Source organism: Betta splendens, chromosome 13 (assembly GCF_900634795.4).
Source record: "Betta splendens chromosome 13, fBetSpl5.4, whole genome shotgun sequence".
In the NCBI taxonomy this organism is placed as follows: Eukaryota; Metazoa; Chordata; class Actinopteri; order Anabantiformes; family Osphronemidae; genus Betta; species Betta splendens.
The window spans coordinates 17,705,130-17,733,070 of record NC_040893.2 but is presented as its reverse complement, the minus strand read 5'-3'; the positions used below and the strand labels follow the sequence as shown (position 1 = coordinate 17,733,070).

Genomic DNA, 27,941 nt, shown 5'->3' with positions numbered 1-27,941 from the left:
TCCTAGTAGCGCAATGAGTTGTTCACAAGTGACACTTGTCATGTTCAGGCGTATCTCACGTCTCTCCCCTTGATTGCTTAAGCAAATTAGGACTTAACGATAAAACGATTATGTTAAGCTAACAAATTAATTTACATATAAATAAATATATACATTGTTTTGTAACATATTACCAGTAAAAAGTATTTTTGAACACAAGACCTGTTTAAAGTAGCTGATGTGCGAATTTTTTGTGTTCTTTGAATTTCATCACAGACTCAAAAAGATAATAATAATAATAATTCAAGGCTTCACAGTAAATGAAAAGACACATGAAATGATAAATGCAAATTCAAGTCAAACAGGATTGTGTTAAGTTAAAACAATTAAGCTCTAAGTCACAGAAGCTTGGTTTGATCACACATTTCTGAGAACAGGTCAAATATTTGCCAAGATACATTAAAGGTTGTAAAATAAAAAGATCAAAATCATATTATACATAACTAAGAAATATGATCCTAAGACATGTCAGTGTATCGTCATGTGAAAATGTACAAGTACAGTAAACTATGCCAGACAACACTGTCCTTTGAGATTATTTATACTAGTTCTTTAAGGACAAATATTAAACAGCCCTTAACTATGATAACATCTCAGCATCACAGACAAAACAAATGGCATTTTGACCCATTTACCCAAATTTGGCAACAGCAGGCAGGACTATATAACGCTGCCCCAATGTGCAAACCACGTCGATCAAAGCAACTGATTGGATTCCATGATTGTACCATTAGTTCACCGCCCGAGGCGCCACCTGACACCTCTGTAACGACGCCCGCTCGCTCTGCGTCGCTGTATTGCTCCTCAGATGAATCGGTCTCACGCGCACCTGCGCTCAGTAAATGGAAGGTAAGTGAGGATATATCTTCTACTGGATGTGTGGGAAACGTCAATGCCCGTGCGGCCTCCTCCCATCACTCTCTTCTCACCCAAACCTTGTCCTCCTCACAAAGCGTTGGGTTTTCGGCGGCGTCACCGGGCGGCTTTGCCTCCTCGGCGCTCTCGCTGTCCCCCGGGGACTCGAGGCTCCCGCTCCGGCCCGTCTCCTCGCCGTGCAGGGACAAGGCCATGACCGGGGCCTCCAGTTCGGCCTCGGCGGAGGCGGCCGCGGGCGTGTGGCGGAGCTCGTCGCCGTCGTCGTCGCTCAGGATGTCCGTCTCCTTCACCTCCTCCTGGTCCTCGTACCCCTCTAGGTCAAACTGCTCCTCCACCCAGCGGTCGGTGTCTCCTCCCAGCTCAGACTGGCTCTGCTGCTCCAGACCGCCGTGCTGCTGCTGCTGCTGCTGCTGCTGCAGACTCGGGTCGGGCTCTTGTGGTGAAGCAAGGTCCTGCTCGACATCTCCATCAAAAACAATGTCTGTGTCGATAGTGAAGCGGTTGCGCACAAGCTTCCTCCTGCCCAGAGTCCTTGTTGGGGCGGATGCTGAAGAAAAAAAACAGATAAAAATGAACTAAACGTGGCTAAAAAGATTATTTGCACCAGGGTGAATCGCACGTCACAATCTGTGTCAGGCAAAAAGGAACAAACAGGGAAGTGGGACTTCACTTCAATTTACCTGCTCTATTTATGACGGGACGGGCTCCCTTCAGGGCGCACAGTCGCTTTCCTCCGAAGGGCACGTACTGCTGGCTGAGCGGCAGGCTCTCGGTTTTCAGGAGCTGCCGGCGGTGCTTCTCCCTTAAGATGGAGTGGACCGTCTTCAGGAAGTCCTTTCTGCCCTCTGGAGAACTGTGGGAGAAACGCGTCGTTATCAGGGTGTCGCTCACTGAGCAGCTCCCGTCTCCACTAGAACAGCTCCTCACCTGCAGCACAGCTGGAAGCTCCTCTCCGGACGGCCCTCGGACTCAGACTTTGTGTGGACGATCTCGCACACGGCGGCGCTCTCGCCGTCTGAGGCAGAAACGGGAATTCGCACGTGAGCTCGTGCACCCGAAACATGTCAGATCTGGGAAAAGCATTGAAACTCACCTGCATTGGCCAAAGATCTGACCTGAAGGGTGTCAGTCGGAATCATGTGGCGGAATCGGAAAGGGTCTTTGTCATCGGCGGATACGGACGCTCTGTGGGAGCCGCCCTGCGATGAACCAGATGCAGAAAAAGGTTGATTTGTGCAGCGAATGCTCGTTCATGGTTTGAGCTAAAGGCATCTCATTTGTTTGGAAACGTACCATTTTCTTTTTCTGCTTGGAACCGTCCTTGCAAACGAAGACCACTGCTGTTTTGAATACTAAGAACCAAAATCAATGACAAAACACCATCACATCTGTTATCAAAGCCGTGTGTTACAGGCAATTATGCAGTAATTATTTCTTAATAATAGGAGGAAGCAGTCATTTAGTCATAATTATACTGTCATGGAGGAGGATCGATGAGGACGTACCAAAAGTGGCCAACTGAGGCTCCTTCTTCCATTTCCCTAAGGAGGTGGGAGGATTGATCCAGGTCACGTTAGTGTGGAGCAGCAGGTCGCCCATTGACAGGTCAGCAACCTAGCAAAACATCAAACGTCAAAGTGATTACTGTTTTCTTTAGTTGCTGCTTCAGTTGAAGTGAAGTTGCCAAACGTACCTCCTTCTTTTCACCGCTTTGCTCGGTGATCAGCTGATCGAACACGGCCCCGAACTCCTCGTGGATCTTCTGCATCTCGTTAATGTGGCTGGCAACTTTGTTCATGGCTTTCATGGCAACTGCGAACAGCGCGGGGTCAGAGGTCAGGGGTCAGAGGTCAGGGGTCAGGGGTCAGCGCTCGCACCCGGTGCTCCGGGTGGGGCGTGTGCACCAGGCCTTACCGTCCAGGTGGTAGTGCTCCTCGCTGTCGGGGTCGGTGAGCGAGTAGAGCTCCTTGAGCAGCAGCGGGTACTTCAGCACCCGCTGGATGGGCTTGATCAGGTACGACTCCAGCGTGGACGAGTGCTGCTGCTTGGGGTTGCGCTCATCCAGGAAGGCCTTGAAGTCCGAGTCCGTTTTTGCTGGAATCACCAATAAAGAACACGTCAAACTCATAGCGGCCAACAACTTGTTGACTTGCTTGGATTCTAATGCAGCCGCGTTAAAGGCAGTCGGTGTGCGAGCTGTTCAACGTGCTCATTATACCACCTCACAATATTGACAGTATGAGGCTTTTAGCCCCGGGAGAGAGCGTCGTGAAAGCACTGGGAGGTCACACAGACGCCGCTGTGGCTGAAAACTCAGCAGAGCAGATTTATGGAGGCCTGCGTCATGAGGCAGATCCTCCCGCATCCTCTCCTTTGAGTCAAGGGGAAGCGTAGACCCACGTCTACTCACCCTTCACAAGGACCTTGGGGACTTTGGTGTGGCTGGCACAGAAAGCACTGTAGATTTTGAATCGATCTGCATAGTAGAGGAACGAGCCTCCGAGCGAGAACAGGATTTTCTGTGGAGGGAGAAAAGACGTTCAGCAAACTGCAGCAGGGCTCTTCGTGATCTCATCCCTAACCTCACCTACCTTAAACTGATCCACTCGTTCCAGCTTCTCCAGATCTGGAACCAGTCTCGTCCCATCTTCCAGGGTCTTGAGGAACTCGACTTGGAACTCCACCATTTCTGGTAAGTTCCCAAAGAGAACGTCCAACTGCCGGACAGAGCATAAAACTGTACTTCACTCAGCCAAAATACCAACTGTTTCCTCTTTGCCAGTGCGTGAAACACATCTCGCCGCTTTCTCGCTCTCCCCCGTCTCCCCCTCCCTCCGTCCTCGTACATGGCTACTCTTCACACCGTTATGTAACCCACTTTTCTTAGAACACTGTGCCAGTGTTGGCATTTAAAAGCCAACAATAACTCAAAGGCAGACGGGGACCATTTGACATACCTCATCCTGAGTGAGGAAGGTCTCCTTCTGGAGGGGGGTTAAATATCTCCCGATGAGGCAATTAAGGTCCTGCAAGACAAAAGTAAATTACCTATGATTTGGGTTATAACCTTAGACGCTTTGAGATTTTTAAACAATGAAAATCCAGAAAGAGTAAAACATCTCAATACTAAACATTTTGTGCACACAACTGCTGCAAACATTAGGGCGCGATGTACACGGTGGCGCCTGTAATGAGATGCTGACACGTTTGACAGCCTTGACATTATCACATTATAAAACCGTTCTAAGCCAGTTATTCCACTGAGCCACATTTAAACTGGGCAGCAAAGAATTAGGTAATATCCATTCAAGGGCACAGCTGTGTCCCCTTTGTGTCTCCCAGGATACAGAGATAAATATGGATCGCTCCTGTGGAAAAGGTAACGTATAGAGCAGACGGACGCGCGCCCCACGACCATCTGCTTCATCCGAACGGGAGGAGTGATACTGACTTTGACATAGGTCCGCTCCGTCTCCACCAGTTCACAGATGACTTTGCGGAGCTTGTCCGCGTCGGAGAGCTGCCGGAGAGTAGCAGGAGGTGGGAAGGGCGAGTCGGGGCTCGGCGACGAGGACACGCACTCGGAGGGATTCATGTCATGGAGGCTGCGGCAGAAAGCGGCGACCTGTTCTGTGCTCTGCAAAAGAAAGAGGGAGGAAGAAAGAGTGAGCAGGGCAGGAAAAATGAGAAACCTGGTTAAATGAAATAACAGCAGGTCGGTAGGAGATCCGTCCAATTAACCGTCGGCTGGCTCAGGATCAGCACCTCAAACGTTAAGTTGCAGGTCTCGCTTGCCGCCGACTGATGTGCACAGGTTCATGGCTGTGCGGAGACTGAGCCTGGAGAGAGGCGGCTCTGGGAAAAATCGTATGCACTAATTTGGGCTATTTTCAGACTGTCATAACAATGACTCTCTGCCTCTCTCACATTCACTCATAACTCTTATTCCGCCCGTGTTTTCCTCCTGAAGGACCGATGGTGTAACGATTAATCCATTACACAGGACACACACACGCACACACGCACACACGCACACACACACACACACACACACACACATACACACATACACACATACACACATACACACACACACACACACACACACACACACACACACACACACACACACACACACACACACTATGTGTTGCCGTGGAGATGATTTTGGACAAGAATAGACTCCACTCAACAGCAGCCCACGTGGCCAAACTAGCACCAGAACTTTGCTACAGCCACAGTAACGGCATTGCATTCAGGTCTGGAAATCCACACTCGCGTCCTTGAGTTGTAAATGAAATAAATCTGCCTTGAGTGTGTGTGTTTTTTCATAACGGCTGCTGTGTGTTCTGCTCCTGCGTGGTTTGCATTTGTTGCACCTCTTGTTGGGGTCTGACGTTGATCTCATTTTGTATTGTGTATTCTTTTTACATTGTGGTTAGTGCGAGTTCTGCTTAAGTTTAAGTTCACCTTCCTGTTGTGGCCTGAGTGTTTCCTTTGCATTGTTTCTTTGTTACGTTCTATATCCAGATTAAAAACACTCACGAGCAGCAACAGACACTTCCACTGAAACTCTTCGCGCTACTGCAGCACCCGTCGAATAGACTCATTTGTCCACCTTCATTGTAGAACAGACGAACCAAGAGGTGCTCGTTCTGCAGCCACGGATGAACTGCGATGAGCAATTTATCACGTTTAATTTAGCTGTGTTTAAATGTGTAGTTTATTTTAGTATTCATTTCCAAATTTGAAGTCAACGGGTGAAGCTTGTCTGTTAATATATTGAGTGCTAATAGTGTGGGGGATACAGTATGTTTTCACACATACAGAATGAGCATGACACATCCTGTTACAGGATTATCGACTGACATCTGCTCCATTAGCAGCTATAAACTCTGACACGTCCACGATCAACTTCCATATATTCAGCCCAAATGGAAGTTTGGTGAGATTCAAAGGAAAGTTAGTACACAATCACACATTAAATTTGCAGCCTGTAGAAAAAAAAAAGAAGCCGTCATGCGTGTCATGAAGATTTGTCATGTTCACAATCTGGGTTAATTAACACCGTGGCAGGTTTGTGAGCCTAGAGAGTCATGACATGGCAGCGAAGAGAAAGAACAGATGGAGGAGGCCGGATCAAAGCCTTCAGCCCGATACAAAGAACAATATGAGAGGCTGTCAGATAAAACCGGCGATGCCAAAGATAAACATTTCCCCTGTTGAATGAAAGATAGATTAAAAAGCGCAAAGGCACGAATGATGTCAGAGGGATGTGATTACACGTCTTCCCTCTGAAACCGAGATCAACTGTCAGAGCTACGGCAACGTGTGTGTGTGTGTGTGTGTGTGTGTGTGTGTGTGTGTGTGTGTGTGTCCCCAGGCCACGAGAGCTCTGAGCCGCATGCACGCTTGATTCCGGCGTCCTGAGTGCGGGGCAATTCTGCGACACAACGGTGACTCACGGTTTCCTGTTGCAGCCGCGAGGAGGTGTCGAACGAATGCTGAGGAGAAAAAGGTAGCGCTGCTCCCGCCGGAATAAAAGCCCCGACAGCTCACGATCGATCACGGCAGCGGCGGCAGCTGCTGCCGCTGCTGCGGGAACGCAGGGAGCAGGTAAAGATGAAGGAAGCTCACCAGGTGAAGCATGTCATAGATGGAGTCTGCAGAGCGCTTTCTGTGCATGCTCCACTTCAGGACGGACATAGCAGAGCTCTGGTCCCAGCGCTTCAGAGGAAGCCTGATCTACACTGTGCTCCTCAGAAACATTTGTCTGCCTTGCTTTTTGAGAAAAAAGGAAAAGTTGCTTGTAACGGAGGACGCGTGAAGCTGTTCTGCCGCCTCCTCTCCGCCCACCAGTGCCCACAGCCCTCCAGCTCCCCTTCTCTTTGCCTTCAGAGTCTGCTTACTTCTGTCACTGATGTTCTGCTGTTCTCTCCCTCCCTCCCTCTCCCTCGCTCGCCCTCTCTCTCTCGCTTCAACAAATGCAGGCACAGTGTGAGTGTGAGGATCTGGCCAAGTCCAGCAGCATTGTAGACCAATGCTGTTAATGGAGTTTCAGACTGGGGGAAGTGGAAGGAGTCCCCTCCTCGAGGTTGCGGCGCAGCGGGATCGGCCGGGATCGAATATGAATGCAGGTTGTTCGGAATGAGGGGAAGAGAGAGTGGCAGGCTGAAAGAACCGGAGGGGGAGGCTTTGCAGAGACGGGGGGCAGAGTGGCAGTGTCCAAGCTTTATTATTTATTTCACAAGTAAATGAAGCCCAGAAGGAAGTCACGCGACCTCCATCCATCATTAGAACAGCACAAGACCCCGAGCGACGAGCGCGTCCAGACAGCAGCTCGTGCGTCCGTCTACAGACACTGAGCAAGTCGCCAGCACTTCTGTGGCGACATTCTCACTGCATTTGGTGAAAACCGACAACAAACGATGAGTCCAGGCGTTAAAACCGAGACAAATGGAAGGAGCCCAGAAATAAAGGCTTCCCACGGCAAAAAGGCACCTTTTCACAATAAAACACCAGTCTGAAACCAACAGGATGCTACAAATCTTTTTCCTACTGCTACAGAAATTACAAGAAGCTATTTATGTACAACACTGATCCTCATTAAAGGGATGATAAATGACTGGATTAGAGAGAGAGGAGACAGAGCAGAGCTGCAGCCGACCCACCGTCTGAATGGGGAGTGGAGTGACTGCGGCTCTCAGCGATTCTTGGAGTTCTTCCAGTCTTTCCACTGGTCATAACGACAAATGGTGTAGCCATGTTTTGATAAGACATCAATTCATCTACAATTCATTCAGCGCGTTGTGAGCGGGAGCCCGGTCGTCCTTTGAAGTCAGACAGACGCAGAGAGAAGGCGCGCAGCTTTAATCTCATTCATAACGTGGACTCTGGTATGAAGCTCCTTTTAAATGGGCATCAGAAGAGTTGGTCCCCTCGTTAGTGAAAGCACTTCAATTGCAAGTGTTGCTGAGATTTTTTTCCTCATCTGCTCGCATTGTGCTTCTTTTTGCAGAGGGTGTGTGGATATGTATGAAGATGAAAGGTCCTCCAGTCATTAACACACAAAAGGCTCCTTAATTAAGCCTGCTTTCAGTTCCTTGGCTGTTAAACTCAGGTGGCTACTCTGCCTCTAATGTGCCTTATGTGTAAACATGCACACAGAGAAACCTGATGTACATTTGTATTAAGAAGCTGTGAGTTCACATCTGGAATATAAATGTGCCAGTAACAGATGGCACCTGAAACTGTGCTTAAACAAAGTGTTCTTAACGGTCTACGGGGGAATCTGTCAAGGACAAGGACGCAAACAGGAGCCAGCGCGTCAAATGAAGGATGTGCGCAGATCTTCTCTCTATACAAACGCTCAAACTCAGAGCACAAAAACAGCAGAGGCTGCATTTACCTTCCTGCATTCATCAAAGTCACTGAAGATGTCCAGGTCGTCATCCAGGCTGTCCCCCGAGCTCTCCAGCAACAGTCCCACGCCGTCGTCCAGGATCTCCTCTGCAACAAACAACGGTCAGGAACGAGCTCCATCAAACACTGTGGAATATTTGTTTTTTTCGAGAGCGGAGCAGAAACGCTTGGCTGAGAGCCGTGTAGCGTCTTTAATTAGGACCCTGTAGATTCAGCAACTAAGGAAGCATAAAAAAAACACAGTCTGCGTTTGCTTTTCAGTTAAATGACTTTCGTTGTGTTCATATAATACGTTTTGTTCAAAGAGAGTTTCCCAGATGTTTAAACATCTGCCTGGTTGTAAATGTCACAGTGGCCACTCTCCTCAGCAACAGTCACACTGACGGCCGAGCGCGTCTTCTACCTTGGCTCTGTGAGAAGATGTCGGTGTACAGGTCGTCCTCGGCGTCCGAGCGCCGCGGCGGCAGGTAGCACAGCTGACGGCGGTCCACGGGGGGGAGGGTGTTCACCGTCAAAGCCAGCGAGGCCTGAGCGAACGCCGCCTTCATGTCAGAGAAGTTGAGGCTGCGGGAGTCCTTTCCGTTCAGCTGCAGGATTTCATCGCCTGCATTCAGACCTGCAGAGGGAGAACAAGCGTTGGATTTCAACAAACCCAGTAAAATGAAGCAATTTAGAAAAACAAAACCAGGAAGCTGCTAATCCGTGCAGATACAGTCTTTCCTTTAATAAGCAACACTCAGTGCATGTGTCTCCTTCAAAGACTCAGGTCTGGGACGATGTCACTGAACCGTCCAACTTTGTAATGGCTTCAAGGGAGCAGCGTTCAGGTGTCACACTGAGCATCTTCTCTCCCGAGGACCAGCGACAGGCAGTGTGGTTGTGATTATAGTAATCAAAGCCCGTGGGAACGGCTGTGACTGAAACCCGCCCTGACGCCGAAATAAACATGTGCTAATGCTTTTCTAAAAGAAGCAAAGACAAATGTCTGCTGACCTTTGTGAGGAAAATGCTCCATTTTGAAAACATGCACAGCGACGGAAAACAACTAATGCACCCTGGATTCTTTTTATACCTTCTCTGGCTGTAACTCAATCGGGAGACAAAGACTAAGTGTCTCTTAAGGGAGTTCAGACGACAAAAATGAAGGGTAATCAACCTTTGGCGAAGGCTAATCCGCCCGCCTTCACATCAGTGATGTAGAGCTGCTGTACTGCATCCTCCTCCACCACTGAAATGGAGAAACCTGGAGGAGGAAAGGGAGAGACAGATAGGCGAGGGGGGGGGGGACAGGGGGGGGGGGGGGCGCTTATATAAAACACATCAGAGGGATTTGTGAAGTACAAATGGCCTGAAAAAATAAAAGGTTGTATAAAGGCCAAAGAAAAGCAATTAATCCAAAACTTTAAAAGAATTATATGGAATCTTTAACGCCGGCGTCATTAAAAGTCATATCATCAGCAGTTGTTGCTGTCACACAGCATCATTTAAATGGGTCTTACCGTAACCAATCATGCAGGATTCATCTCTGTCAAACTGGATCACTTTCGTTATTTTGGAGCAGAGCTCAATTTCTTTGTAAAGCTGCGAGGAACAAAAAGACGTTATTATATAAATCATGAAACCGCGGCCCACTTCATCCTTATTCTGGTGGGTGGGTTATTGACAGAACACAAAGAGAGCGCTCATTTTCTGTTTTCTCAGACAAAGCAACTGGCCCCGATCTGTGATCCGTGTCACGTCGTAATTACATGATGAAAATACAGAAGTCAGAGATTTTGTACCCACGAACAGACGAACAGACCCACGGTGCTTTACAGCAGGGAGTTCCCAGACAAATAACATGAAACCGAAGGGATAAAAATACTATTCATTCTATTAATAAGGTGCTGCTGCAGCCTGTGGCCATTGCTCCTGGAATAAATCTAAATCACAATCAAGCAGGTAGTCACTCACCAGGTCGCACACGTCCTCCTCTGGTTTGGGAATATAGAATTGCACCTGGTTTTCAATCAGGAATTTGAGACGCAAGTAGTGTTTTGTGGGATCGAGCTGATGAGCCTGCAGACAAGAGCATAATTAAGACGTGTGGCTGTGGCCTGCAAGCCTCCCGCTGCAGAACTGGGTTATTCCAGTCACACAGTGGCTTTTTAAGCAGACGCATGATGGAGCGGCGGTACCTTGCAGATGGTTTCCAGGACGCACAGCGCCGACTCCCCGGGCTGGATGATGGTCAGCACCGGCTGGTCGTTGGGCAGACACACCCACGAAGGGGTGAGGTGGTCCGGGACCCAGATGTCGCTGTCGGTGCTGGGGAGGCTTTTCACGGCGCCGTCCTCGCTTTTCTGCAGGGACATTAAAGGGACGGTTCAGTTCTGTCTGCTGCCGCAGAGACGAGTCAGTTTTACTGCAAAGCCTGATTGGATTAAAATGAGAAATCAGTCCATTAAGCTGCTTCAGGCTAAACTCTCTCGCCAGTAGCTTGCGGCTAAATAGCTAGCGTCAAAACACCCAACGAACACCAAGACTACAGTACATTACTGTACCTCTGGTTTAAAAAGGACCAAAGAATTTCCACCTTTAATGTGTGAGTGGCTGTAAAAGCTCAACCCTTCTTTGACATGTTTCTGGCTCAAGATTTAGTTCAGTCACTGTCAAATGTATTCACAGAAATGCAATCTTTCCACTCACTGCATGTTTCTCAGAAGTATTGACATATATTCCATCTACGGACGCTTTCGCTGGCTTCTCCCCGTCAGCAAACACCTGCAGGGACAGGAAGCAGGTTAAACCTGGAAGGCGGATGGAAACAAAAGGCCTGTGGTCGCAGCGTGGCTCCACCTGGTTGATGGTGGGATGGGCTTTAGTCTTTTTCTTTGAGGTAGTGTCCAGGCCCCAGAGGGAGGAGAACCGGCTCTTGCGTTTGCTGCAGGACCGAGACATGGCCTGAGCGCGACGCCTCACTCCTGTTTCTGTGCGAGCCGCCACCTGCGAAAATGAAACATAAAGATCAGGGTCAGGGTTCAGACGACAAATGAGACAGATGATTGTTACCACTACCAAGAGTTTATCCAGAAGTGCAGTGCATTATATTCCTGTTGTGTAAATTTACACCGACACAATGTGCACAACTTTCATTCTGTCGGCTCCTGTCGGTGCTGAAGCAGAAGCAGGTGTTTAAGCGTAGAAATACGAGGAGGAGAGAGGTGTTAGAAAGTGTCTCTTTTGTTAAATCCTCCATCGGTGCCATCTCACAGCTCTCGCCCACTCACCTGCTCCACAACGCTGCATTTCAGTGAGGAGAAAAGTGTAGTAACCCAGCCAAATATAAATGGGAAAAAAATCAAATGTTCTACTACTAGCAGAGCTTCTAGCGGAGCGACCTCGGAGCAGCGGTAGTGGGAGGCCAGAACCGAACCAAAGCCGCCCATAGAGGAGCCCTGATGCAGGAATAGCGGTACAACTGTGGATGAACGTGGAAGGCAACACTTTCCAGGGATAAAACATCCCGGCATGAGATGCCAACAAACACTTTGATGTTTAAACAGCAAAATGCTGGATTGTTCTCAGAGGTCTGTGTTGTTTTAAGGTTGCAGAAAAGATCCTTCCAGGAGCTGTAGTCTATGTTGGTAAAGTATACTGAGCCAACATGCCTGTTCTCCATAAAATCATCAGTTTAAAGACACAGTTGCGAGATGATAAGAATATCCCATAGCCTTTAATAAAGGCGATGAAACAACGAGGCGATATTTACCAGTGCATGAAAGGAAGAGACTGAGAAAATGCCCAGTCGTCCCATCGCCAGCTTAGTGGGACGGGAGGCGAAGGCCAGGAGGCGTTTGGGGTTGGGCAGCTCTCCTCCCTGAAGACTGGCCAGGTAGCACCGGAACCGGAAGAGGTCCATGTGAAACTGCTCCAGGTTCTGCTCCCACAGGAAGATCTGCAGAGTGAGGGGACACAAACACGTCCAGCTCAGGCTTCATCAAGCCTCCGAATCATTTCCTCTCTCCCCCTGAAGCTCGGTCACCAGTTCCCTCAACGCTTTAATGGCTGGCTGTTTACTGGGGCACTGGAGCAGGACATTGCCATTATTCACCGGGCCGCCCCCTCCTCGCCGCGGTCCTGCACTGGTGTTTGGACGGGGTGGCCAGCTCCACAGTGGAGGGCTGTGTGTCGCTGCCAAGTAGCCCAGAGACGGGAGAGAAACAATGCGGCGCATTCCACTGGCACACACAGGGTGGAAGCGTCTCAGCGTTCTAAGGAGCAGTCCTACATCTATTCAGCTCTGCACAATGTGGAACCTGACACTGCCAAACAGGGCCGCACCAAGCAGGCACTGCCACACAAAGGCCATCTGATCTCCCTCCTCTGTAAACAGACCTATTAAAGACAATATGAGCGTTGCACTTCATTGAGAGAGTGGCAGGCTATCGACTGGTGCCAAGCGCATGTCAGGTTCAAAGCAGCGTTCGTGGCCTCAGCTCAGCAACCGCTGAAGAGGAAGCTAGCATCTAAGTGAAGACAACAACCTGAAACCGCATTCTACTGATGGAGGGGGGAGAAACCCACTTGATCCAGGATGGTCTTCCTCTTCTTGGTGTCGGTGACGGCCGACAGCTGCATGTCCCCCATCTTCTTCATCTTCTCGTCCATGTCGATCTTCTGCTCCAGCTTCTTGATTTCGGCCCGGAGCAGCCGCACCGTGTCCTCCCGGTGGTGCTGGCGGGCGACCGCGGTGGCGCACGCCGAGTGCACGGCCGTGATCCAGTTCTCCAGCTCCGTCTGGCTGCAGGTCTGCAGGTGGGGGGAGGTCAGAGGTCAGAGGTTAAACAGCGCCCGCTGACATTCAAAAAGCGCTTGTTGATCATAAGAAAACGCAGTGGACGCGTTCACAGGTGATACCTGGAAGAGAAAAGCATCTCCCAGGGAGTTGCTCAGGCAGAAGACGTAGTCCTTTTTGGGATGCTCCGGCACAGCCTGCACTATACTGTTCTCCACCCAGATGGCATGCTTGGGAACGCTGTTGTTGTCTATCACCGATCGGCCGTCGGTCTCATAGAAGAACAGGGTGCAACCTGGAGGAGACAGAAGTCAGGTTCCAAGAATGTGCAACTGGGAAACAGACTCCTTGAAAACTCAGATTTGCTCAAGCAATTTAATTCTGCTCTCCAGTGGCCAACTTCAAGAAGTGCAGCGCGATTTGGTTTAAAGTCCAGTGAAACAGAACCAACAGCGTTGTGTTGTGGCTGATTCTTTCTGTATAATCTACTGTATGTGAAAATGTTATGGCAAACCTTTCAGGGAAACCCAGTAGCTCTTCCACTTGCGCCTGGTGGCCGACTCCACCTTCTTGTTCTTCTTGTGCACCAGGAAGTTCTTGACGGCGAGCCGGCCGGCCTTGCGCACCGTGCCCTGGGTGGCGCCGAGCAGCGGGTCGGTCTGGTAGGCCGAGCTCATGGTGCTCTGCTCGTCGCTGAGGGCCGAGCCCGCCTCCTCGGGGCTCTCCGTCTGGCAGGAGCTCATCTCCAGCTCCTGGCGGAAGTTCTCGTACACGCCCTGCGCGCACTCGCTGGCCCCGCCCCCGCTGCTGCTGCCGCTGTCGCTGCCGGCGAACAGGCCGCGGCCGTGCGCCGAGCACATGGAGAAGGACGCCGACATGGTCTTGTAGCGGCGGGACTGGTGCTCCGCCTCGGCGCTCAGGCCGCCGATGCCGCTGTCCTCGTACTCGCTGCCCTCGCCGGCGGTGACATCCTGCGTGGACAGGTGAGCCGCACCGTCAGCAGCAGCTCCAAACTGCCTGACGACGACTGTAGGCACAAAACATGCTGCAGAGACTGTAGCCACGCGTTTGCTATTCCTCAGGTCCTGCACGGACATTAATTAGCGGCAGCCAAGCGTCTGCCCTCCTCCACCAACATGGCCGAGGGCTCCTGGGAGACGAAGGGGGTCTACGCCAGGCTCGCTATCTCCATCTGGTCACATGACCTAATCAGGCGCTCCACAGCCCCGTTCACCGGGCGGGCGGTGCCCTGTGGTGCCCTGTTGCCCTCCTCCACAGGCCTCCCCTCATTATCATATCAAAAGGCAACGGCGGAACCAAAACTAAAACTGCCAGAGCGGTTTCTGTGAGCTGCTCCGTATCTTACCTGGATGGTCTGCGCCCTCCTGCCTTGCATACTGGCACACACGGCAGCCTGGTGGCCGCTCAGGCCCTCGGACAGGCAGTGGGAGCGCCGGCAGGGAAGGGTGTAGGCGCCGTAGGGGTTCCCGTCCTCCTCGGACGGAGAGAGCATCTTGTCGTCCTCGCCCTCCCTGACGGTCCGGTTGGCTCCGTGCCAGTTGGCGTAGCGGGCGTGGGGCTGCCGGCGGGGGGGGCTCTTCTGGCTGTACAGCTCGTCCAGGGAGTTGGCCCGGTCCGTGGAGTCGGTGGGGCTGGACTGCAGGTGGCCTTTGCAGCCAGTGAAGCGTCTGTCGTCCACCGGTTCGATGATCTCCTCCGTGCTGGTCAGGTGCTCCTGGCTGAGGTCGGACAGGGAGAACTCCAAGCTGTCGTCCCGCCACATGTCTGCAGATTTGGACCTCTTCTTCTTGAAACCGACGGCTTCCTTGGAGCCGTCCCGGGTTTTCTGGAGGTACGTCACCTCACCCAGGTACTCCTCCGCATCCTGCACCTCCTCTGCAGTTGGGCCTGGTAGGGTTATGTGGACTGACGGACTGGCCAGCTCATTGAGAAAGGACACGGGCCTCAGGTTCATGGCAACACGGTCCACCCAGATGGGGCTTCCAAAGTCTGGGAGGACATTTGTCTCGTTGAAGGGCTCCAGGCCGTTGTCGGCCAGGGACTGTGGGATGCTGGGGGTGCTACTGGAGCGGGTGCTGGTCTCAGAGTTCCTGTGCTCTATTTTCCCAGACGAAGCGTATCGAGAGCGTCTGGGCTGCTTGTTGGAGACGCGCAGAGACCGAGACATTTGCTTTCGTGACAAGTAGCCACGGTCGTTACCGCAGAGGGCATGGTCCCCGTTCTGACTCTCCACGTTTCCCATGATTCAGAGGCTGAGTGGAAGAGAACACAGAAATATAAACTCCAGGAGAGAACTTCAAACTGACGCATCGGACTGAGAAGTGAGTGTCTAAATATCAGGTACCTGTGAGACTGTAGTAGTTTTACCATCATTTTGTCAGCGCATCCTCTGGCAGTTTGATTCTTCAGCTGCTGGAACAGTCCAGGAGGATCTGAAAACAGAGGAATCCAGGTGAGTCAATGCCACAGTCACTGTGAATTATATGCATTCATCCCGTTTTCTCCCGGCTGCTATTGTGACAGCCCCAGTAAACAGGTGTTCGGGGCTGAGGTGAACCATGCTGCAGTCTGTGCCCAGGCACCAGCACCTGCATTAGAGGGGACCTGGAGCAGGAGCAAAGCCGGTTTGTTCAACATAATGCACATTTGTTTGGAGACGGACGTTCCTTCAGGCTGGACGTCCGCTCCAAAGAGCTGCTGTTCCGTGCCTGGAACCGTCACCAGATGGGACAGACAGCGGCTGACGAGTGCTCCCCTTCCTTTAGGACAGCCCTTTTTTTGCTTGTGCTCAGTGGGCTGGGTTGAGTGGGAGGCCAGCTCTGCTGCTGCATGCACTCAGGCTCGCTGTGAAGAGCGTTACATAAACCGAAGCTGGCCCTGTTTTTCCACCTTGTGTTATTTATTTTGCCCTTTATTGTGCCTGCTCGTCATCCCTCAGCGATACTGTGGAGCCAAACATGGGATGCTGACGGATGCCAGTGTCCTTTTCCAAAAGATGACCAGGACAATGCACTTGGGAGGAACATTTACTGAGCTACGGATCTTTATGACATGTTTAACAGTTATTAATGGACGACATTTCTTCTATTTACAGCAAAGCTTAAACATGTAGCTTTGCTGGATTATTAATGTTCTCTCTGTGATTACGGTGTTAATTTGATGTGAAAATAGGCACGCATTCATTCTGCATTTCAAGCACAGATGAGCAGCTTAAATAGCAGGAGCAGTGTTTTCTCAGTCAGTACAGTTACAGCAGCGACCTTGGATTTAACAGCATGAAATGCACAAATCTTGCAAAGATAGAGATACATTTAAAAAATGAATAAGGTCCTTTTGCAACACTGTGCAGAGAAGCTATTATTTATTGTGTTACTATTATGCTATCTAGTTATTGTGATACAGATGATAATTATGTTTATATTCAGAAAACTCAGAAAGCTGCATGTTGTTACGTTTTACAGACAGGAAGCTGTTAGAAATAAAAACCTGCCTTCCAAAATATATTTTTACTGCATTTGACTTGAGAATATCTGAATACAGTTAAAAAGGCCACAATTCCCTCCCCTAAATCTACTTCCTGCCAGTGCACAGAATCCATCACTGTCTCTTTATAAATACATGAGCAAAAAGTAAAAGGATTGGAAATGATGAAGGTCACCATACCCCGAAATACCACATCGGCTCTACTGTGTGTTACAAAGAGGCCCCATCATCACACGGCTACGTCACACGCAAATAAGACGCCAATTAGACTGGAAAATCCAGCTTGTGATGTGGCCACGTGACCGAGCGAGGACTGTAGCGGGGCCACCTCCCAGCTGGACTCAGTCGATCCTTCTCTTACAAGGCCTTAATGAAATACATAACCACAGGAGACTCCAGCCACCCACAGATCAGGAAGAAGAACAGTCTTCTTGTGACTCAAGATTAGCAGCGCAGCTCCGCTCCGGGGAAAAAGGCAGAGATACTCAGTAACATCACTCGGGCAAGTTGTACACAGTCGATACTTAGAAAAGGATTAAGCAGCTTCTGAATCAGTGGCCGATGGGCAAACACACAACTCCTAAAATGGGGAGATGCTTTCACGTCTGAAATATGTGACAGGTCCTTTACATCCGTTTATTAGAAGACCTTTAAGAAGTGCAGCTCATGGTTGACAAATGCCTGGGCCTGTTGGAACAGGAACAAAGGAAGAAGGAAAAACCCTCCTCACCCCCACCTGCTCCCCCCCCTCAAGTCCCTGGGGACAAATACGCTGAGTTGTTTGTATGTTGTGAGGAAACAAAGATTCTTGCTCCAGGTGAGAAGTGGCAGCGTGAAACAGCTGGAGACACATTACTCACAATATCTTCTGTTACATCAAGCACAAAAACACAAGAATCCACTCTGCGCAACCCTGCTGAAATTTAAATTGAGCTTAAGGAGAAGAATGCAAACAATTCCTTATTGAGGCACGTTTGCATTTAACCTAACTTTACTGGTGAAAGGCAAAAATGCACCAGGCTGAATAGTTACAAGCTCCAACACAAACCCTGTAATCTGAACACTCCACTGCCTACAGATAATAACACAGGTGTGTGTGTGTGTGTGTGTGTGTGGGGGGGGGGGGGGGGGGGGGGGGGGGGGGGGGGGGGGACCATTGAAAGACACATATTTCCCATGATATCATGTCAGATGTTTCCAAAGAGCCGTCTCAAATCAAACACACTGTCTGTAAACAGCAGCATTCAGATCCTCCACACTTCACTTACTGCCTTAAATAAAAACTGTTTCCCACCGTCATCCGGTCACAGCGTATTCTTCTGACCCGGATCTGTGGCCTTAGTGACACTGACCAGCAAACCGCTGCTAAAAGGGGCTCTTAGTGATAATGAAAGCAGCTCGGCTCGTCTCGGAGCAACTTCGTGCCAACTTGAGGCACCGACTTGCATCAATTATGAAGCAATGTGTGATTTACAGGTCTCGATCTCTGCAGATAACACTGTATTGGACTGGTCTCAACATTACTGTTTCATTCCTTAGAATAACCACACAGACACAGCTGACAGCAAAGCACTATCGCACACAAGAGAACACACAAACCGCCAATAAAGGCTCCGCAGCCGGTCGGAGGACAAGCGCGACCCGTCCGACCGCGACCCGTCCGACCCCATCAGGAGAGGCTCTTAGTGCCGTTAATGCAGCTGAGCAGCACTCAGACTGATGCCAGCGGAGACCTGGCAACGCACGCGTGGGGCCTGGAGGCTGTTTGCTAGCAGGTACGCGAGTGTGCGTCACGCCTTGACTACAAAATGACACAAAAAGCAGCCCAAACTCTCCGAGCTGAAGCCTTTTCGGTGTTCGAGCCTGTTGTTGGGCCGCAGCTGGTGTTGTTGCAGGCCGGCGGCACATTTGTCCCCGGCCGCGTTTTCCTCCGACGCCACGGAGGCGCAGAGGTCGCTGCTTCTGCTGAGGCTTCGCTTGCGTCGACTCTGTATTTGTGTTGGGTTAAACGGCCTTTTGTCTGCGCTATAAATGCTTTAGAAACAGACACGACCATCAGGCACTTCCTGCTCACAGCCATTTAGCTCCTCGCTGACACTCGGAGGGTCTTTAACAGCTGTTAATTGGAGGTGCACGTGGGCCACAGGCCCCTGTGAAAACAAATGGGGGGAATGTATATTGTGGTTTTGGTGATTCTCCCACAACTGTGGGGGGAGGGACGCGTAGTAAACACAGACCGAGGAAGTAGAAGGATTTCTGTTAACATTAAAGCCAGTCATCACTTTCTCAGATTAAAGGATGAGTGAAAACACTCTTTGAACAGTAGCAGCTGAGCTTTTAATTAACCCTTGTGGTGTCATACATCATGATTTTGGGTTTGTTACAATAAAGAGTGTCTCCTAAAATTTGAATCTTAATTAAAGCAGAGAAGTTAGAAGTAAATTAACCTTCCTTTTCTCCTGCTCAGTCTTTAGCTTTAGCTCGTTTTCCCACCGTCTGTCGTAATTAAACCACGTGATGCATTGGTGAGTATTTTATCCAACTTTCTTTCTGGCAGCAGCTGCTTTTAAATTCAACAGTCTACAGGTCGATATCCATAAATCCAAGCTCTTAAGTCGTTTAAGCTGATGCAGCCGAACGTGTAAAAGTACATTTTTTTGTAAAGTCTGTTAAACTTCACTCTGTGTAATGTGAACCATCAATCAGGTGCAGAGGAAGTGTTGAGAGTCAGACACGGCGGATCACGTGGGAAATCAGGAATCGATACGCAACAGTTTGTGATGAGATTTCCATCTGAGCAGAGCTGAGGAACGCTGGAAAAGGGCTGCAGCGACAAAAAATCACGATGAGCGGAGGCTCCAGCGCGTTGACCTTCTCACCGTCCGTGAAAAGGTCTCCCCTGGAAACACGGAGCATCAACACAGCTCTGCCTTTAAATGCATCACATTCCAGACTCCTCCACAGCCGGACTCCGACTCCCCCCGCACGCGTGCAACGAATGTGCCTGATCGTTACACGCACGTGGGTTTAAGATCAACGCTGACTGGTTAGAAATCATTTTCTGCTGAAAAGGCAAATGTGGAGGTCATCGACCGAGGACCGGCCCGGGAGGATGGACGGGACAAAGACCCGCTGAATGCCTGTGGATGCCTTCAGACCTGCAGCCAGGGCACCGCTGGGCCCACCATTCACGTACCAACTTCAGCGCGGCAGCCGACTGAAAGTCCCCTCTGCCGGCGGAACAATGCCAGAGACGCAGGGGAGCTGCAGCCCTGCATCAGCAATGTGTTCCAATCCGGTTCACTCAGGATCTGCTTCCACGGAGGCAGCTGTTTACTTCCAGGTCAGCGAGTGGGAAAACCGAGCGCGGCTTCAGCTCCCGTGCGTTTGGTTGATTTTGTCCCACCGCGCAAACACATCAAGGCCCGTGTTTAGCATTCATTCTAAAACATTCATGAGTGAAAACTATCCTTAGGTTCAGTTTCCCACCGGTTTCACACCATCATCTCTCTGCACTGAGCCCATGAAGAACACCCAGCCACCATAAACATGCCGGCACCCCGCTGTGTCGCATTGTGCAGCGAAGCGAGGCCAGGCTTGATCCTGACACACATGACTACACAAACCTGGAGACGGCCGCTTCCTGCGCCTGGTGGAGCCCAGAGCGCGCGTTCCGATAGGTCGCTTCCACCGTCCTGCAGGAAAACGCCGCTCTGGCGTCCTCACGCAGGCTCAGGAACAGGTTTAACACATCACAGCTGATGAGGGAGCCACGTTTCCTGAGGCAGTGAATGCGTGTGAGTCGACAAAGCCGCAGCGGAGTCAAGAAAGCATTACCAGGAAACATGGTCCTGCTGCAGCTGATTTAATGAAGCCACATATAAACGGGGTCCACTCAGTGATGGACGACCGCTTCGTGCCCTGATAAACAACATCCTGCGCACAAAGAGAAACATCATGGGAGGAAAGAAAAAGTCACAGCAAACTTCTGATGACCCTGATGGAGAAACACTGGAGGATGTGCGTCTACTCTCCAGCTAATAGTGAGCGGCGTGTGTGGAAAGCAGCTGATCCCAGATGAGCCGCGGCTTCTTGTAAACCCACAATACGACCCTTGTTCCGCTGCATATTCTGTTTAGCAGCGCTTATGACACAAGATCGGCCAAATCAATCGGCGATTACGTGCGCTTCCTCCCAGGAGGAGGTCTTGTTTCTTGTTATGTCCCATTCAGGAGATCACGGGCTCCGTCGCATGCGCTCCTGACGTTAAGCTTTTAGCGTTAGCTGTTTTTCCGCTGCTCTCGTCGGGCCTTTGAATCTGACCTCCTGTCATGATAGGCCTCAAACGCTCCATGCATTTCCATAACTATGACACCAGATGACCACTTCTTGCCCCTCTCCCCAGCACAGGGGCCACAATGAGCCTTTCAAACACAAAGCTGTGATTTTAAATGAACTCGCACATCATATTGTCCCACTCCCCCCCCCCCCCCCCCCCCCCTCCAGGATCCACACTGGGAATTCTCCTTGACTTTGACCACCCCGCGCATTTGCAATTCATCATCTGTCCTCGCTCAGCATCTGAAAACGCCGCCGTCACCACTGCTTTGTCATTACAACGGCGCAGACGGGTTGTATTGTGTGCGTGGCCCGATGACTGGGAGGCAACACAAAAGCTCAGGTAGAGCTGAGCCCTGCACAGAGAAGCTACAGGTACAAACATGAGGTGGAAACCCCACCTTAAACACAGGCTGCGACGACCCCAGGATACGGTTCACACACACACACACACACACACACACACACACACACACACACACACACACACACACACACACACACACACACACACGCACGCACGCACGCACGCACACGCACGCACACGCACACACACACACCTTAAATTATAGGATGAGAGCATAAAACTGCAAACACATCCAGGATCTTTGCACATACAGAGATCATAAATCTTAAAAAAGTATATAAACCACAAACGCACAAGTTAATTCACAACAGCTTTGGTGGCAACTGAGACTTTTAACCACGAGCAACAAGCAAACTCATACTTAGAGGCCACACATTGACTCAGCGTGGGACACATCCTGGTGTTATTTAGCACCTCTTATGAACAGTGGGAGGATGAGGCTGGGCAACAATTTGTCTCCTCGATCTGCTAACACACACACACACACACACACACACACACACACACACACACACACACACACACACACACACACTGTACAGAAGCAAGAAGTGAAGGAACACGATGACTTACATTACTGTGTAACCAGGAAGAGTCGCTCCCGCTCGTCCCCCCTCTACAACAACCCGGTAAAATCCCACTCATCAAGGGGAAATTTTCCAGCTCCACTCGAGGGGATTATTGATACTCCTCCTGCGACTCCACAGCAGAATGACTCCTATGGGCGAGTATGAGTTGGAGGAGTGTGGGAGGAAGGGGGAGTGACTGTTTGTTCACCCCATCCCCAGCCCTCCTCCTGTTGCTGACTCTTTGACACTCTTGCCTTGCCCCCCCCCCCCCCCCCCCCCCCCCCTCCCTCCCTCCTTCTTCTCCACCCCCCTCCAATACAAACCTACTGCCAGCAGGAATGCGTCCTCTCTCCCTCATCTCCTCTGTAATTGCCCCCCACTCCCCCCTGGTGAGAAGCTTTATGTTTATGCTAAACGCTGCAGCCTTTATTTTGACCACTTAATTGATCAACTATATCAAGACTCAAATTAAGGCTCTGTCTTTTTCCAGCAGCCGCTTAAATGCGAACTTCGCCTCATTTGCTTCCGTCCACCGTCTTTCTGTAATTGATACAGTGGACTGAATGTCCTCCTTGCCACAGGCGAACGACGTGCGTGATTCGGAGGAATCGGCCGCTCCAAAATGGATCTGTGAATGAGGCGAAGGCTGGGCCGGGCCGTTGTCATAGCACCGCGGCGACGTCGCGCGACCACCGCGTCAGCAGTGACTACAGTCTGGGATGATGAAACTGGCAGAGGGAGCATTGGGGGGGGGGGGGGGGGGGCATCTGTTCAGGTGCGGCTGGCATCGCGTGTCCAGGGAGACGACGGATTTGCAATCGCACTGAAACAGAAAAAAAAAAACACGCCCCAAGCCAGAGAGAGAGAGAGAGCGGGCGAGCGAGCGAGCAGAGGGCTCAGGCCGTCTGAAGGGAATCCAGAGACCGGAGGAGGGAATTGCCCTGTCTAGACTCTGTGATGACTGCGACCAGCGTAAGAAGCACTGTGGTCAGCGCGGCTGCCTCCAACGCAGCTTCATGTCCTGCCAAGGCTGCGACCCTGATATTAAACCTAATCACAGGGGTGGCACAGCAGACAAGAATGTCTGCCGTGCGGACGCAGCCAGACAATAACCTGCATTCTCACAAAGTCTCCTCAAATCTGTCACGGCAGCGCCGTGGATCTACATTCGCTACAAACAATCTCTTCTCTTTCAATTAGCGAAAAACAATTCATGAGCCCATGAGCCAATAATAGCAAAGGAAGGTGATTTTACTTAGGGCAGGAAACAAAGCGGTGTGATAGAAACTCTCATCTGCTTCAAGTAAAGAAATGTGCATCAGCGATGAATGAATGCGTGTCTCATTGAGACAGGCCTGATGCCGAATCCACGTCTGCGCTCACCACAGGCATCCCGCGAATGCAGATCGCTCCCTCATCAGCGCCCATTAAGCCCCGAGCCGTCCGCGCTGTTTGAGTTGGACATCGACGGGCCGTCCGGTACCGCGGGAGCGACGTGGCAGGTGAGAGGCGCCGGTACAGATCCACAGCAACACTCGAGAGCGCCGATGCCGTCCAGGTGTCACAACCGGGCGCCATCGCTGCCAATCACCTCCAGCCACGGTGGGCGAACAAAGCGGGGGGGGGGTGATCGCTGACAGGACATGCAGCAAGTTCACCGAGTGCAGCCTTTTACAATGACTCAAGTCCAACAAACGCACCCGTTTCAGATGGGGAGGAGGAAACAGGAAGTGGTGGATGAACGCATGAGTGGCGCAGCAAACCGGCGCTGCTGCACAGATTCTGGTTGTGACGGGAGCCTGCGAGACGCGGTAAAAAGTTCAGCGCTTTCTCAAGGCGAAGGCGACTTACATGCAAACTGCCCACGAAGCTAAATCACCGAGCTGCTTCCCAGAACAGCTTTGAATAAAAGGTCAGTTAATAACTGACTACACTTGGCTTTATTATAGCAATTCTGACTGGCACATGAGGCGTCTGATGTGAAAGTCTCGCTACATGAGGATTAAGACGCAGACAGTTCATTTCAAGACGGGACGCGAGGGCAGAACCGTGTGGTTCTGTGGCACAGACGTGAAGCCGGGGTGCGTGTGCAAATGAAAGTCCGACGTTCAGCGTGAAAAGCTGCGTCTATAAGCAACAGAAACAAAGAGCTGCTCTGGTCTCACGCTTATTAAACCCTCCTTTAACATACGGGGGAGTGCTGCTCCAACACAGACATGAAAATTCAATAATTCACTCGCGCCGTTGACTCAGACTTCATAGAGCGGCTCTTTGTGTTGACAGTGGAGCGAATTCGAGCAGCGCATACGGGACGACTTTACTACGACGCAGGCAATCAGCTGAGTGCAGCGCGCCGTTCGGCGAATCCGCAACGCTGGGCGCGAGCGTCCGTCACCGCGAGGGGTCAAGTGTCTGTTTTCTCAATCAAAACGGGCCGCGACCGCCTCTGATTAGACACGCGGCCCATTGTACAGAGGGAGCGAATGGCGCGTACCACGGGAATCTGAAGGGAGAAAAATGCAACTGTTACGCAAGACATGAAAGCAGCAACCTCAGCTCATTAGTGGAGGAGCCGGTGGACTCCAGCAGGGAGTTGTCTCTCAAGAGTCGACATCAAAGACCCCCGTATGGAGAGGAGAATCATTTAGAATGCACAGGAAAGGCTGCTATCGACCGGCCAGGACTCAACCGTAACAGAAGAGGTGGCCCTTAAAATATTGGTTATTAAAAGATGCTTGGAGCACATCATCAGCGTGCACTTAACAAGCACTGTTCTGGTTGGCAGCATCCAAGGAGGGTGAAATAAGCCACGTGTGCTTGAATATTCACCCTCGCACCACGACGAACACGTCCCACGGCAGAAACAACGGCGCCGAGGCAGGTTCCTATGTATGATTGATGGAGCAGTGAAGTTAGCCTAGCCGCGACGTAGCCTCGAGAGTTCAGTGCACTTAGCATCTATTATTTACCCGCCAACCACAAGGCTCCATCAGCCGCATGAAGCGGAGGATCGTCACCCATCACAGGTTCCAACCCACGGCTCAGAGAGTGGAGGAGGAACAGAGAACAGCACACGACTCGTCCTCCAGTCGCCATGTTGGCTCGGCCTTTGGCGTAGGAGCCCGGTGCAAACGGAACAGAACCAGAGATGCTCAGAAATGGCTTTTCTGAGGCTACCACCGCCTCAAAGGGGCTTTGAAGTAGGAGTAAATACTCAGCGGCGCTGGGAAGTCCTTGTTCCATTCGTGGGATTCGCTTGTTTCCAGGCGCAGAAGGCAGCGATCGATGCGTTTCGCTGGGATGAGAATGTACTAATTCACACGAGCTTCATGGTTGAGGCTTGAAGACGCCATCGTATCAGCTCCTCTGAGGCGCAGCCGTGCTGCAGGGCTCGTCCTCCGGGAAGCATGTGGAGCAAAAGCCTGGCAGGGTTTCCAGACGCCGCCTCGGATTAAACTCACTGTCAGATCATCATGGATTCATCAGGAGCGCACGCGGTCAATGACGACATCCGCGGCCTCTCAAACGCGCGCACAATGAGGCTGATTGTGGTGATTAAGAGGAAAGGAGGTGTCCAAAGATGGTGGAGCACTGATACAGCAGCACATGAAGGGGACTCTAATGGAGACAGATGTCCTGTCAGGACGGACGGGGGACGACCGGATTCCTGTTTGAAACTCAATACAACATGCGGTGGGAAGGGAAACACGGTAGCGCTTCATTAATCATCCAAGAGAGAGAACTCGCAACACAAAGCACCAAGAAGCAAAGAACAATAAATACCTGGACGAAATCGCATCTCGCTGCAACATGAAGTCTAGTTTTCTCCGCTTTGATACGAGCCGTCTGCTGCTTTTGTGCAGAATAAAAAGAGCATGAAACTCTCCCAAGACAAATCTGGCAACTTTACAGAGGACGTCGGGAGGCTGAAAAAGCTCAATCAATGAATCTGAACCGTTCAACAATTTTTTTCTGGCTGTTTTTAAACGCTACAATATTCTGAGTTGAACATTTTACAACTCAAGCAGCGACAGAGTGGGTTTGACCGGACAGAACTTCCATTTAGCGTTTGCAAAAATGATGTGAGACGCGTGAGCCCGACTCAATCAGTTGGTTCAGATACGGAACCAGAAGCGTTTTATTTATTAAGTTCATTCCAGTGACCTGTCATTAAGGTCACGGAGGGTCCGTTTGGCACCAGGCAGAGCCGTCCTCATGTTTACGTTTCACAACATCGCAAATGAATAGGAGCTATGTGCACGTGGGACGTGGATGAATAATGCACAAAAAGCACTTACGAGGGTTAAATTATGTGCATCTATGTGCATGAGGAACAATGTTGTGGATTGTGGAGGAAGTCGACACATTAGCATATGAATGCGTGGACATTCTTCCATGTGTGGCTGTTGCTACAAGCCCTTAAGGTGCTTTTACATCGTCGGACCCCCGAAAGCAACGCGTCGACGCGCTGGGAGCAGAACTGGTTCCGACCCGACCGCGCACGGAGACAAACGGAGGGCGAGGCCCCCGCCGGTCGCAGGTGGGCTCCGGTTACAGGCCCCCGGACGCGGCGCTGAACACTGCAGCTCCTCTGTGGCGAAGGTCCACAGCGGGCGGGGGTCCTCCCACGGACCCCCCGCGGACCCGGTGTCAGGCTGCTGCTGGGACCAGGACCACGCAGATGTTCTGCGGCTCCGCAGGTTCATTTGTTACGGCATCAACTCAGGCTCAAACGGTCCAACTGAACTTAGAAAAGGTTAATCCACTCTACAAACAGGCGGCGCGTCTTCAGCGTCAGCAACTCAGACCAAGCAAAGAACAAACCCAAGACAACGTTCCAACTCTCGGCTATGTTGCTGTGTTAAAGAGGATTATGACTGTGTAGCATTGTCGCCTGTAATTATGCGTTAATAAAAAGCTTTGACTTGCTGAACCACATGCAGCATCTGCTGCTGCAGACACACGTCGGTCCATTGCGTGGTTTGTGCTGTTTGCACGCTGTCTGCTCGTCGTGTGACTTGTTGGGCTTTTACAATGGCTGCTTACTGAGAAAAGCTGCACCCCAGCAGGCCTGTGCCACTTTTAGGAGAAAATCCATAGTTCCCACTTGACAGAACACGCTGCAGGAAAACACACACCGAACGGGACGTAAAGTCTATAGCGGCGAATAGAAACGATCCGGCGTGAGACGCAGGCGCGGGCCGATAAAGCACGGTCACTGGTTCGGGTCGATCGGCACCGACTGGCCTCGGGATGACGAAGGAAACACTGGAGCGTCAGCGCCAGTGACGCTGCAACAAACTCGACACCGTAAGGTCGTCGGAGTGAAACAGCGCACACACGAGCGCTCAGCTGATCCCCGATGCGTGCGCGCGGCGTTTTCAGCGCAGCAATAACAGCGGCATCGTCTGCGCCGCAGCGAATGGATGCACATCTCCCCCACTAACCTGTGGAGACGACAACACCTCCGAGGCGCGCGTGCGACGCCGCGCATCCTTTCTCCCCGTGCATGCTGAGCGACGCGCCTGCTGAAGGGACGCGGCGTGCGTCACCGCGTCCCCTGTGCCGGATGCGCAGGCTTAGAAATAGAGATATGTGAACATGCAGGTTCACCCCGTCGAGTGTCCGCCGTGACTCAGGCTACGTGGCTGCGTCCATCCCCCAATTACGCACGTCTGACTGGATTAATTGACGCCAGACGCCCGTCTGCAGCGACCACAGCGTCTCGGTGCAGCAGCGATGCTCAACTTGTATGATTGAGGGACGCGGTCATGCGTGCGCGGCACTAGGACCACGCGGGCGAGCGGACCCTGACTGGACTCACCCTCATTATTACATCGGTTCCCGAACATACCTGCGTCCGCCACCGTCGGCATCCGGCTGCTTCCATCCTGACACCGGGACCATGGCGTTGCACGCCGGCGTCGCCCGTCCGCCGCTCCAAGGTCTGCCTTCCCACTGACCATGCGTGTTGTTTCCACGGAGCTGCGAGGGGCGGAGCCCGCGCTCCTCGGAGACGGCGCGCGAGTGGATCACGAGAGTGCCACTT

General features: G+C 51.3%; 1 protein-coding gene across 4 annotated transcripts; it reads right to left on the bottom strand.

Moving 5' to 3' along the window:
• Positions 1-941: 941 nt before the first annotated feature.
• Positions 942-27,899, bottom strand: tiam1b (TIAM Rac1 associated GEF 1b). Of its 4 annotated transcripts, none has more exons than XM_029170662.3 (27): positions 27,747-27,899; positions 15,480-15,567; positions 14,481-15,387; positions 13,629-14,085; positions 13,237-13,409; positions 12,904-13,128; positions 12,089-12,274; positions 11,176-11,322; positions 11,026-11,100; positions 10,515-10,679; positions 10,291-10,395; positions 9,837-9,918; positions 9,494-9,580; positions 8,741-8,953; positions 8,324-8,424; positions 4,367-4,552; positions 3,873-3,941; positions 3,507-3,632; positions 3,326-3,434; positions 2,830-3,009; positions 2,609-2,727; positions 2,421-2,529; positions 2,209-2,267; positions 2,009-2,114; positions 1,843-1,930; positions 1,596-1,768; positions 942-1,462 (listed from the first exon to the last, which is right to left on the bottom strand). In XM_029170662.3, exons 3-27 carry the CDS (start codon positions 15,375-15,377, stop codon positions 954-956), a joined length of 4,746 nt encoding a protein of 1,581 aa, XP_029026495.1. In that variant the 5' UTR covers positions 15,378-15,387; positions 15,480-15,567; positions 27,747-27,899; the 3' UTR covers positions 942-953. The 4 variants fall into 4 exon arrangements, with proteins under 4 accessions (XP_029026495.1, XP_029026496.1, XP_029026497.1 ...); XM_029170663.3 differs by lacking the exon at positions 27,747-27,899 and adding an exon at positions 27,340-27,622; XM_029170664.3 differs by lacking the exon at positions 27,747-27,899 and adding an exon at positions 21,897-22,051.
• Positions 27,900-27,941: the final 42 nt, after the last annotated feature.